The sequence below is a fragment of the Cynocephalus volans genome, chromosome 1 (assembly GCF_027409185.1).
Source record: "Cynocephalus volans isolate mCynVol1 chromosome 1, mCynVol1.pri, whole genome shotgun sequence".
Lineage (NCBI taxonomy): Eukaryota > Metazoa > Chordata > Mammalia > Dermoptera > Cynocephalidae > Cynocephalus > Cynocephalus volans.
Genome location: NC_084460.1, coordinates 32,830,138 through 32,843,146, shown reverse-complemented (window position 1 = coordinate 32,843,146; position 13,009 = coordinate 32,830,138). Strand labels below are relative to the sequence as shown.

Sequence of the window (13,009 nt, the reverse complement as noted above, 5' to 3'; positions counted from 1 at the left end):
AGACCGAGGAAGGACGTTAGGAGAATCTCAGCTTGGAGTGGAGCACTGAACTTGGAAGTCAGAAAACTTTTGTGTGAGTGTTGGCTCTACTGCTGACCAGCTCTGTGACTGTGGCTGAGTGTGTAACCTTCTGTGCTTCTCTTTCCTCATTTATTGCAATAACAAGAATAACAATGGTAAAAGCTAATTTGTGAGGCTTACCCTATGCCAGGCCTGTACCATAAGGGACTGTCACTCTAATCCTCTCCCAACAGCCATGAGAGATGAGCCCTATCACTCCCATTTTACAGATAAGGCATCTGAGGGCAGGCATGAAGTCTTCAGCACAATGTCCAGCACAGAACTTCAACTGGGGTTGAACTCTGAATCCCATGGCTTCTCCAGCCAACTGCATGTGCTCTGCACCTGCACTCTGGCCCAGTATCCATTCTGGGTGCCCAGCTCTGCATGGTCCCCACTTTGCATTCTCTGGAATAACTCCACACCTCCTGACGATGCAAGAGCCCGTTGCCCTAGGGCTTCCAACTGCTCCATCTGCTGCCTGCCACTGTGACACATCAGTCTACTCTTTTTTAAAAATATTTATTTGAAAGCCATCAGCCCACTCTTAATTCTTGAAGATTTGGGCCTGACCTGACCAATTCATGTCCAAGCCAGCAGGGTGACATGCCACTCAGTCCTTTATTTTATGGGGAATCATGTCTGCTCTATGCCAAGAACATAGCTCAGTGCAGGCTAAGAAGCAGAATCACAAAATGTCATTGCTAGGAGGGCCCTCAGAAATAACTGGCTTCTAACTCTGACCCAGAGAGGTGCCTCAAGGATAGGCAAAGGGGGTCTCCACTCCCCTCACCCCTCCTTCAATCAGACCAGCCCCATTTTAAAAGTTTTACATACTGTGCTTCTGAATGAGATTTCCAAAGAAAGGGTTATGCTGCTTTTTTTAAAGTTTGAAAGTTGCCGTTTTATGCCAACTCCCAAGTTTCCAGGTAAAGAAACTGAGGCCTAGAGGGTAGAAGTAACTAGCTGAGGGTCACAGAGGTCGTGATTGACAGGCAGGAGGTCTCTGGACTCGAGGCTTAGAGTTCTTGCCACACCTCGACAACAGCCACATGGGAAACTAGAGCTTCTGCCTCATCCACTTTTATGTCATTCTTGAGGATTCTTTAGCTACAGGCTAGAGAGATCTAGAAGCACAACTCTCCCAAGGTTTTCCATCTCTTCCCTCTCACTTCACACTTCTCTGAGGCAACTGCCAATGTTTGGCTGCCTTGACACATGAGGACGGATGCTCCCCAGGCTAGCTGTTGAAATCGGCCTGTGACCGCAGCAGGTGTAAATCAAACAGAGGAAAATTCTGATAATTGGACAAGGGAGATAGCAAACAATTTTCCTCACTAAAGGAGAGAGAAACACTTATTTGTAATGTCATCTACCCGAAAGTGAAATAAACTTACACAAGGACAAAGCAAAACTATACGAACTTTTTAAAAGGCCCATTTACCTGAGAGAATAAATGAACCCTTGGTATTTCACTGTTACGAGTACTCCAATTATTAAGGTAGCAGTATTAAACTCTCTACTCCTCTTGGAATAATACTACAACTCTGCTCTGTCCGTCCCCTTCAAAGATCAAAAGAAAGTTCAATATGAGTCTTAGTTTGCCAGGGGCAAAACCTCTTTCCCCTATGAGGATTTGTCAGTGTGAGGCTAAAAATGGTCCTTTGGTTGACTTGTGGGTAATTGATTCTCTGACGCTGACAACGTTTAGGAAAATGAAGGTATAAATGAGGGAGTGCCACGCAGCCGCAAGAGCAAGCGCCCAGTCCGAGGTCCCTGGCACTGAAGCAGCACTTCATAGCAGAGGGAGACCTGCCACTTCGGAGGTGAGAGGGGGATGGCTCTGGGGGCTGGGATGGATGGGGGCAAGAAAAGTTGACCTTCTCATCAACCCAGAGACACCAGGCCAAAGAGGTCCGTCACCATCCTCTTTGCCCATGGACTGGTGAGTACATTGGACCCCTCCCTAGGGGCTCTGGGATGAGCTTTTGATGGTTGGTGCCATTTTGAGATGGTCTTGGCTGCGTGTCACCTCAAGCCCTGGAGAAGTGGCAGGCAGACCTGTTCCAGGGGTCTGTTAGAGGTGAGTGAGGCCTCAGGGCTCCTTCAAGGGTGTGGGACAGGCTTCTGGGGCAATACGTGGTCTGGCTAGATTCTCCTGTCAACGATGGGATTCTGCCATGGATTGGACAAGAGTCTAGTGGCCGTGCAAATCAATACTGCTCATCGATCGCTCCAAACTGATTTCAACATAATTGCCTGGAAATTGACAACGTTTTACTTTCTTGCTCAATTGCAGCCACGCTTCTTATTGTAGATTTTAGATACAATGATCTGCCCTTAGGGCCTCCACCACCCCATGCCTGTCTCCTGATCCTTGCTTTTGTGGTCCTGAAGTATTTGTGTCTTTCAACATAGGCTGCCTCAAACCCTTTCTGGAAAGAGGTGGAGTGTCACTCTTTAAATGACTGTTCAAGATGCCTCCTCATTAAAAACTTAGATTTTCTTCAACTTGGAACACCATTTTAAAACAATTTATAAACTGGATCAGGATGTCAATGCTTTGGGGTTCTCAAATTCTAAAGCAGGATATTTAAGAAAAGTAATGACATTTTTCCCCTTAGTTTTTCAAATGTCCTTGCTAGTTTTGGTACTTGAGACCTGACCTCTGTTGTTAGCTGAGGGTATATCTGCAGAATTCTCATGGTATTCATTGTATTCACTGGCAAAATGTGCCAACTGATATAGGTCAAGTGCTCATTTATCCTGAATCCAGATGGCCTCAGATATATCTAATCACAGAATTGGTAGGCACTGCAGACAGCTAAGTGACATTCATAATGATAGACTATAAACTATAGAATGACTTCGGAGTCATCAAAGAGTTATCAGTGGTGTTGTTGGGTTCTTGTGACATTTAATTCAGTGAATTTTACCTCCTTAGATTGTCATGTGGAATGTGTCTGTCAACAGCTATTTTATCCTTGGTGATGCAGACTCTGTTCTTATCTTCCCGTAAGCTGAGTAATTCTTGTTGCTTCCCATCTTTGTCCAATGGGATTTTGCAACCCCGTGGATTAGGTTTTCATAGCCCAAAGGTTGCTGTGGCGTCTTGACCCATCACTGTGGCACGTGACGAATGTTGAGCCTCTTGGTTAATCAGGCTGTACAGTTGCTCGGCATCATTTTGAATGATCAGGGTGTTACAGTATTTACTATGACTTGCCCCCCAAAGTCTGCCCTCTTATAAGGTTACTTTCAACCTTGAAATCACTGGGTATGCACAGGGAGGTGCCAATCAAGCATTCTTTCCCAGATGCCCAGTGACAAAGAGCAAAAGCTTTCCGTTTTTTCAGGACTGTTTCCCATGTGCAGGTGATGAATTCTGAAGCGCCCGATGAAAGGGGAACACTGTGAATAGGGTATTGTATCTGGGAGGCTACCGCATGGAGCAGGAGGAAGTCTGCTGCCCTGGGAATTGGGAGGCGCATTCTGAAGTGCCCACTCCAAAACTAATTGGATGGAGGACCATGGAAACAGGCCCTTCTCCTCTCTGGGCGCGTTTCCTCAGCTGTAAAATGAGGCTGGTGAGAGGGCAAGTGAGCCCAGAAAAGCAAGATGGATTCCATCAGCGCTGCCCCTGCCTGCCAGAAATTACTCCTCAGCAGGACTGGGGAGCGGGGAGGAAATGGAGCCATGGGAGGTGATCATGGCAAAGGGGGGTGCTGCCCCTCTCTGGGACTGGCTGGGCCTCTGGATGAGACTGTTTCCCCATGGAGCAGAATTGCTGCTGAGAGAGGGGCACCTGTGGGAGGAGGGAAACCCAATCCTTGGGTAGCTAAGTGCCTGAGGCCAGCCATTTCCATCCTGTGGCAGGTCCGGGTGGACTGCGGTGGAACCTTCCTCAGCTGAGGCGGACTCTTTCCGCACTGACTGTTCTGCCATAATTGCAGAGCATAGTGTCAACAGGCTCCAATTAAGGGTAATTATGTGATCTATGAGATGATTCTGCCACACTGGCTCCCCAGGCTCTCTGGTCTCTTCCAGGACTAGAATTCCCCGACAAAATCTAATCACCTGGAGCACGACTTAGAGCCTTCCTGCCTTCCTGCCGACTGCACACAGAGTAAAAACAGACAAGCCTGCCCTCTGAGTGGATCAATATTAGGAACCACAGCAAAGGTCTATAGAGAATTCCCTATGTGCCAAGCTACTCAGGTGCCTCCTCTCACCTGACCGTCACAAAGATCCGAGGAGGAGGTATTGGGGAAACTGAGGCCTAGACAGGCAAAGCCACTCGCCCCAGGACACATAGCTTGTGAAGACAGAACCAGGATTTGAACTCCAGTTTGACTGACTCAGAGCTGAGCTGTTACCCCTGCTCCCTGCTGTCAGTGTCACACTGGATAGGGATGGCTTGGGGTCACTAAAGGAAGGTGATTTCTCCTCCCCCAACCCTTGCTGAGACCCAAATTCTACTTCTACTGCCTTACAGCACGGGGCAGTCTCACTGCTATCACTGGTTTTCTGTTCAGCCCTATGAGTTGGCAAGGTAGCTTTACTATGCCCATTGTACAGATGGAGAAAATGAACTCTGAGCTGCTGACTGGCAGAGGCAGGTCATTGAACACAAGTCTGTCTAACTTCCAGAGTCTGGGTTCTTTTTCCTTCCCCACAGCTTTCAAAGGACAAGGACCAAAGCTTGTCATGGAGCTGAGCCCAGGGCTGGGTCCAGCAGGCAAAGGGCATCCCTGTGGCTGTGACTGTGCCTGACCTTCCCCTCCCATCATTCTGCAGGTGCCACCCCAAGGGTGAAGGATGCAGCTGTGGGTGTTCTTCTTCGTGATCCTCACCCTCAGCAGTGGCTCTCACTGCTCCCTGCCCCCCTCCATGCCCCTCAGGTAAGCAGCCCCTGGGTTCCTGCCACTCCTGAGTCATCCCTGCCCTGGGGCTGGTTGCAGAATCAAGCCGTCAGCTGGTCCCTGGCTATTTCTTCAGGCAGCACCCACTGCCCATGTCTGAGAGGCAGCAGATGTTGAGCTCCAGGAAAGTTGCTCAGCTGGGGTCTGGGGGTGAGCAGGACAAAGGGCAACAGAGGACTTCACAGAGACATGGTGAGGGCAGTCCCCACTGTCTTCTTGCATGGCCCTCACCCTGCCCTTTGCCCTCTGACTCCTTCCACACAGGATGCAGCGGTATGCAGATGCCATCTTCACCAACAGTTACCGGAAGGTGCTGGGCCAGCTGTCTGCCCGCAAGCTGCTCCAGGACATCATGAGCAGGCAGCAGGGGTGAGCAGGAGCTCTGGGGATTTCTTCCCACACCTCTGTGCATCAGAGTTTGGAAGCCCGGATGCAGCATGCCAGGGACCAATTTGTTCTCTTTCCTAGCACAGCTGCTGTCATCTCTGGACTTTCCATAACAGAAGGGCCCCAAACCTCAGCTTACCTCCACACCTACTAGGTGCTTCTCCCAGTGCTAGGCTCCAACAGTAACAATACTGACTGTATTACCATCTGATCATGACTCCACACCAGAAACAAAGGCGCTGTACTGGGATGTGTACATACACTCGGCACAGTGCTGGGCACACAGTAAGCCCTTAGTAGTGTCAGCCATTTTTCTTAGTTTCTTATCTGATCTTTGTAGCAACCCTACAAAGTAGAGATTCTTATCCCCATTGTACAGAGTTGTTAATAGTTTCTAAAGGACACAACCAAAGAGTAGTGGAGCAGGAGCCAAACAGCCTAACTCCACAGCCTGTTCATTTGTTACTTTTTATTTTGAAAAAATGTCATACTTACAAAAAAGTTGCAGCAATAGTACAGTGGACTTTCTTTTTTTTTTTTTTTTTTTTTTTTTGTCGTTTTTTTTTTTTTCGTGACCGGCACTCAGCCAGTGAGTGCACCGGTCATTCCTATATAGGATCCGAACCCGCGGCGGGAGCGTCGCCGCTCTCCCAGCGCAGCGCTCTACCGAGTGCGCCACGGGCTCGGCCCTACAGTGGACTTTCATATGCCCTTCCCCATATTCAACAATTTCTATAAGTTTACCATATTTGCTCACTCTATATAGCTAGATGCAGATCTATACACATACACATACACATTTATTATTATCATTTCTGCTGAACCATTTGAGAGTAAACTGAAGTGATCATGACCTTTACCCTTAAGTACTTCTGCATTTGTCTCCTAACAGCTAAAAAAGGACAACTCTTTACACAAAACAGCATACTTATCACTTATAATCTGTATTCAAATTTCACCAGTTGTCCCAAAATGTCCTTTATAACAGTGATTTCTTTTTCTTTTTCTTTTTTTTTTTTTTCTTTAAAAGATGACCGGTAAGGTGATTTTAACCCCTGACTTGGTGTTGTCAGCACCACGCTCTCCCAAGTGAGCTAAACGGCCATCCCTATATAGGGATCCAAACCGGTAGCCTTGGTGTTATCAGCACCACACTCTCCCAAGTGAGCCACAGGCCGGCCCTTGATTTCTTTTTCTGATCCAGGAGTCAATCCAGGATCAAGGGTTCCATTTAGTTGTCATGTCTCTTTAGTTTCTTTTAATCTGGAACAGTTCCTCAGTCTTTCACAACTTCGACATTTTTGATTAATGAAAGCTGATGGTGTACAGAATGTTCCTCATATTGGATTTGTTGGACATGTCCCTGTGATTAGACTCAGGTTATGCATTCACAGAAGTGATGTTGTGTCCTTCTCAGTGCATGATATCAGGAGGTACATGATGTTCATCTGTCCCATTATTGGTAGATTACGGTGGACGGTAACATTGATCACTTGGTTAATGTGGTATCTCCAGGTTTCTACTCTGTAACGTTAATATTTTCCTCTTTATAATGAATGATCTGTGGGGAGATATTTTGCAACTGTATACACTCACATTATGGTACTCTTCACTACCATATATACTACCTCTCTAAATGTTGCTGAATCTAATTCAGTTGGGTGGAAGTGTGCATGCCAGATATTGGAATAGGAATAGGCATATGTCCCTGCCTGTTTCCTACCCAAATAGCAACCTCAGGTCTTTCTCTTTTTTTAACCGCATAGAGAGAGAAACCAGGAGCAAGGAGCAAAGGTACGACTTGGTCGTCAGGTGGACAGCGTGTGGGCAGACCAAAAGCAGATGGCGCTGGAAAGCATCCTGATGGCCCTGCTGCAGAAGCACAGGTAAGGATGCATACATGTGTGCATGTGTGTGTGCATATGTCAAGGGACCTCAGAGGCTTCCTTCTCCAGGGGCTGCTAGGAAAAGCAAAGAATTCCCCCCTCTCCAAAGGTATGGGGTTCTGCCAAGCAAAGTAAGAACAATGCCCCTCCTTACACACATGAGAACTAGAGGAAGGGGAGAAAATGTATGATGGAGACCATGTCTTATCCATTGCTATGTCTCCAGTGTGAAGCAAGAGGCCAGGCTCAGCATCTGTGCCCAAAATGTTACTCACCCAATGGTTCTGGGATAGGACCCAGAAATTGAAATTTTAAACAAATGTTCCAGGGGATTCTGATGTGGGTGATCTGAGAGGCATGCCCTGGATTCTTTGCCAAGCTCACAAATCTATAAAGCCAAAGACAGACCAACCCTCCTATACCTGTGGTACATTCCTGTGTGCAGACACACTACCATCAGAGGGAGAGATGATAATGACAGTCATTCCCCATCTCACTGGTCCTCGTGGTCCTATTGGGAGTCAGGGAAGATCAGAAATGAGTTTTTCCATTTTACAGAAGAGGAAAAGTGAGGCAAAGAATCAGCAGCAGCTGGTCCCAGGCCAGGGACTGGCAGGCCCAAGACCTGCTTTGCCTCCCTGAAATTTCATATCAAGCTCCACTTGATGATCAAAGTTTCCCAAAAATGGCATGACTATTTGGAGAAACTCTGCTGTATTTTAGAGCCTGATTTTAAACTGCAAGCACAAGCATGTCACAGCATGACTCTGCCAGACACTTCTGGACCAACCTATTAAGCAAATCTGGTTCCCAACAGAGATCTCCATGGGCTCCCTCACCTTCGTCCCAACCTAATTAGACACCAGGAGCCCAGAGTTCTCACCAGCTACAGCCCTGTGGAGATACAAGCAGTGGCAGGTCTGCAGGAAGATGACAGGAGGGGTGAGATCCAAGCTGGGAGGCAGATGCACACCTGGGCCCCAGGCTTGTCACCAAGTCGCTGCACACAGCAACAGGCAGCTTCCTAGTTTCCTCCTCTATGAAAGGACGGGGTTAGCTCTGCTCACTGCTCAGGTCCCTAAGGCTATAATTCTAAAAATAATGCCTCTAAGAAGAATGCCTCCTCTGTGCCTCTCATGCTGGATTAGGTCATTATTCAACTGCTATGGCTCCCACCAGGTCCCATAGGCTGGGGTGTCCTCAAGGAGGGCCAGTCCTAAGAATGTAGGCTTTGTTCCTGTAGGTTAAAAGCCAGAGCTTCACAGAGCTCGAAGTCATTGAGCACACAGAGCATGCAGGGACCTGGAGCCATTGTTCCCCTCCAGCTCAACGGCTGCAAATAGCAGGATGTCACAGGTGGGCCTGAGAGAGTACAAAATAAGAATGAGTTCTTAGACCTCTATAGTAGGTAGAGTATATAGAGTAGAGTGATTTGACAGACTTTTGTACCCATTATACCTTGTGTCCACCTAACAGCCCTGTAAGGAAACTGAGGCTCAAGTTTAGCCATCCTCCCAGCCCTGTAACAACCATCCAGTGACTATGACATGCCAGGCTGTGGGCTGGGGGTATAGCAGTGAACAGGACAGCAGTGGTCTCTACTCTCATAGAATTCATAACACACCAAGGCAGACAGGAGTTAAGCAAGTTTTATTTGTGATCAACGGTAAGGGTGTGGTGAATGTGTGGCCAGGAAGAAGCTGACTCCTTTGGGGATTAGAGGCGGCTTCTTCAAGGGGAAGCGGGTAGCCCAGGGTCTCAGTGGGAGCCAGTTGGCTGAATAGGGGCTAAGACTGGGATCTGATCTGCTGGCCTGCGTGAGCACCCCTCCCTCCACCCCACACTGCCTTCTTTGGAATCCAGACAGCCAGCTCCTGTCACTGCAGCACCCATCACCCTGTTTCCTGGTGTCTCACTCGAACTCACCCTTACTTCAGTCCCACAGACTGAGCTTTATCTTTCTTTCTGCAACAGGAATTCCCAAGGATGAAGACTCCGCCTGTGGTTTAGGTTACCTGGAGCCAAAACACAACTGGATCCAGTTAATCCTATTTCATTTCTGACCTACTTTTTCCTTTGTAAATACAATAAAATTCCTCCATACTGATCTGCATTTACGTTTTATCTTCAGCCTAATTTTTTATGTGTTTTACATACTTACATTTCCCGAAGTGGTATTACAAGATATAATAATGAGAAAAGCTAACATTTACCAAGCACTCACAGAGTGCCAACTGGGTAGCTTCAGGCATAGAATCTCATATGCTCCTCACATAGCCTAATGGCAGGTGTTGGTGTCCTCTTCCTCATTTCATAGACGAGGAACTGAGGCACGGAAAGGTTAACCAAATTGTCCACAGTCACAGCTGGCAAGTAAGAGAGCTTGGATTCAAACCTAGGCAGTCCCACCCAGAACCAGGCTCTTAACCATATTCATCTACTCTGGGTCAAAGTCATCCTTCATCCACTGGTGACCTGCTCATCTATGAGCAATACCATTTATTCATTCAACAAATATTTATAGAGAACCAGGCAGTGTTCTAGGCACTGGGGGACAGTCATGAGCAAAGTCCCTAACTTCATAGAGCTTATATTCTAATGGAGGAGAGGGAAGAATAGTAAAAACAGGTAACTATAGAATATGTCAGATGGTGGCAAGTGCAAGGAAAGAAGTTTAAGGGGATGGGGCATGCTGGAGGGTATTATTTGATCTACAGTGCATATATTGCCCTGTAGTGGTCAGGGAAGGCCTCACTGATGATGAGACATTTGAGAAAAGACCTGAAGGAGGACAGGGAGTTGGCTTTGTGCATATCTTGGTAAAGAACATTCCAGACAGAGTGAAAACCCAACACAAAGGCCCTGAGGCAAGAGCATGGGAGGAGCAGCAAGGTCAGTGTGGCTAGCTAGAGCAGAGGCAGGCTGTGAGTGGAAGGAAAGGAGGGCGAGAGGGAGCAGGAGGACAGCCCATGGTGCTGAAAAACAAAACTTTAGCAAAGCAAGTGAGTTATTTATTTATTTCACAAATCGAGTTTTAAAGATCTAATTGGCTTTTATTAGCAATTCATGAACTAGGCAGCATCCAGAGGGGAGCTCCAGAGAGCTGAGCAGAAGTGGACTTTACAGGGGCCGGCCCGTGGCTCACTCGGGAGAGTGTGGTGCTGATAACACCAAGGCCCCGGGTTTGGATCCCATATAGGGATGGCCGGTTCCCTCACTGGCTGAGCGTGGTGCTGACAACACCAAGTCAAGGGTTGAGATCCCCTTACCGGTCATCTTTAAAAAAAAAAAAAAAAAAAAAAAGAAGTGGACTTTACAGGCAAAAATTTTTAAAAAGGCTGAAGAAACAGAAACCAGGAACAGAAAGTATACTGGTCATTTCCAAGTTACTTTCCTCACAGGGTTAAAGCAGAGGGGACTTTTTTTTTTTTTACCATGCTGGCTCAGGTAGACCAGGCCCCTTCTGATTGCATGCTGTGAATCTCCTGTTTTTTTGAAAACTGTCCCATTTTTAAGTTCAGTTTGATTACATGGCATCTGGTACAAGGGACTCCATTCTGGTTTGGTCTGGTTTGTTGGGGCCTAGCACAGGAGCTCAGTCCAAAACACTGGCCTCCTGTAAATTTTGTTTAAGAAGGTCATGGTAAGAATTTGGATCTCATCTTTGTTGAGATAGAAGCCATAGCAGAGTTTAAGCAAAAGAATGACATGATCTGACTTACGTTTAAAGTCACTTTGGGCCAAATTATAGATACATTCTTAGGGTAGAACCCATTTGCTGATAGAGAGGGTGTGTAAAGATTGGAGAGGAGGCAAGAATGATTCCGTAGTTTTTGGCCTAAGGAATTGGAAAGATAGAGCTACCACTTAGCAGCTTTGCCGGTAGAGGGAGAATTAGGAGTTTGGGTTTGGACATGTTGAATTTGAGATGTCTATTAAAGGTCCAGTTAGGATGTTGAGTAGGTACATGGATATACAAGTCTAGAGTTCAGGAGAGAGGTCTGAGCAGCTGGTTTGGTTTGATAGCTGTCACCATGTAGATGGTCTTTCAAGTCAAGGGACCGGGTTAGATACCAAGGAAGAAACACAGAAAGAGTAGAGAAGTCCAAGGACTGACCCTCAGGGCACTCCTACATTTAAAGTTTGGAAGAAAGATGAGGAAACGGCAAAGGAGACTGAGAAGGAACAGGCAGGGAGGTAACAGGAAAACCACTCAAGAATCCTAGAAGCCAACTGAAGAGTGTTTCAAGAAGAAGGAAGTAATCTACTCTGCCGAATGCTGCTAATGGGTCAAGTTAGTTGAGAACTGACCATGGCAGTGATTGTGGAAGCCACTGATGACCTTGGCAAGAACAAACTGGGTGGAATGGTGGGGGCCAAAGTCTGATTCAAGTGGGTTCAAGAGAAAATGGGAGAAGAGGAATCAGAGCTGGTGAGGATAGACTTAGCTGTCCATGAATGGTGACTGCTAGACATATGAGGCTATTAAACACTTGAAATGTGGCTAGTATGAACTGAGGTACACATTAAGTGTAAAATAAACACTGTATTTCAAATACCTAGTATGAAAAAAGAATGCAAAATATATACCAATAATATTTTATATTGATTGCATATTAAAATGACAATATTTTGGATATATTAGGTTAAACAAACTATATTTAAATAATTTCACCTGCTTTTTATTTTTTTGCTTTCTTTTGGTTTTTTTTACTTATTGCGGTTACTAGAAAATATAAAATCATCTATGTGGCTTGCATTATATTTCTATTCAATGGCACTGGCAGAGATAATTCTTTTGAGAAATTTTGCTGTAAAGGGAAGCAGAGAACTGGAGCCACTGACCAGAGGTCCCCACATCAGTAATTATCCAACTTTTCCCATTCATGAACCACTTTATCAGGGCCAAATATCCCCACCCATCACCTACCTTCTGTATGCTTCTTATCAGAATCAGTGAACTTTCTGGGGTGATCGAAATGTTCTATATTTTGATTTGGGTAGTGGTTGTGTAGTGTACCAGTGTAGTTACATGTAAAAATTCATCAAGCTGTACACTTAAGATTTGTGCCTTCTATCGTAAGTTAATTAAATCTAAAAAAGAACGACAACTGTGGAAAGTCTGTTTTGATTAAAAGTGCAAAAAGAATCACGGCATCTTAGAGTTGAGTGGGACTTGACCATGAACAATCCCACCCCCTTCGTTTTTCAGCCCAGGACGCTGCCACCAGTGAAGGGAAGTGCTGGCAGCCTGGCCTCCAGTCTCCCAGCACCAGAACTGTAAACCAACTCAGTTCTTCATAGGGTTTAGACCACCTGCTCTTCCTGGGAGCCCCAAGAAAAAATGCAAAGCGTGGGAAACACTCTGCGGGGGGCCACCCTGGCAGCTCTGCTGAAGAGCCAATTGGAACAATGGGGAACAAAAGCCCCCTCCAGAGGAGAGGGCTGGCCATTGAGGGCAGGCAGTCCACTTCAACAGGCAGAGGAGGGCAGGCCAGGAACCTGCCAAGGAGGGAGAACAAAGGAGACGTGCTAAATGGGGGACTGGCCTGGGCCAGTCCCGAGACCCCCTCCTCTGTCTTGGACCCACCTGCTCATCTCCTCCCTTGGCCTACCCTGACAAAAGCAGAGACTGAGGGCTCTCTCAACTACCAATTAGTTGTTTTCAAATGAAATAAAGACTGCTGGGCCCTGCTGCTACTTGTGGCTTTCGAGGTGAATGCAATTATGGAGGAAAAAACTATCATGGCAACA

The 13,009-nt window shown here is 46.6% G+C and overlaps 1 protein-coding gene across 1 annotated transcript; it reads left to right on the top strand.

Moving 5' to 3' along the window:
• Positions 1–4,878: 4,878 nt before the first annotated feature.
• Positions 4,879–9,318, top strand: GHRH (growth hormone releasing hormone). The gene is made up of 5 exons (XM_063091617.1): positions 4,879–4,961; positions 5,247–5,351; positions 7,136–7,255; positions 8,115–8,197; positions 9,230–9,318. The coding sequence occupies exons 1-5, from the start codon at positions 4,879–4,881 to the stop codon at positions 9,316–9,318; spliced, it is 480 nt and encodes a 159-aa protein (XP_062947687.1).
• The last annotated feature ends 3,691 nt before the right edge of the window (positions 9,319–13,009 follow it).

Coding starts and splice junctions, on each gene's coding strand:
- GHRH (XM_063091617.1), top strand. CDS start 4,879: ATGCAGCTGTGGGTGTTCTTCTTCGTGATCCTCACCCTCAGCAGTGGC. Junction 4,962..5,246: donor CCCCCCTCCATGCCCCTCAG/GTAAGCAGCCCC, acceptor CCTTCCACACAG/GATGCAGCGGTATGCAGATG. Junction 7,256..8,114: donor GCCCTGCTGCAGAAGCACAG/GTAAGGATGCAT, acceptor CAACCTAATTAG/ACACCAGGAGCCCAGAGTTC.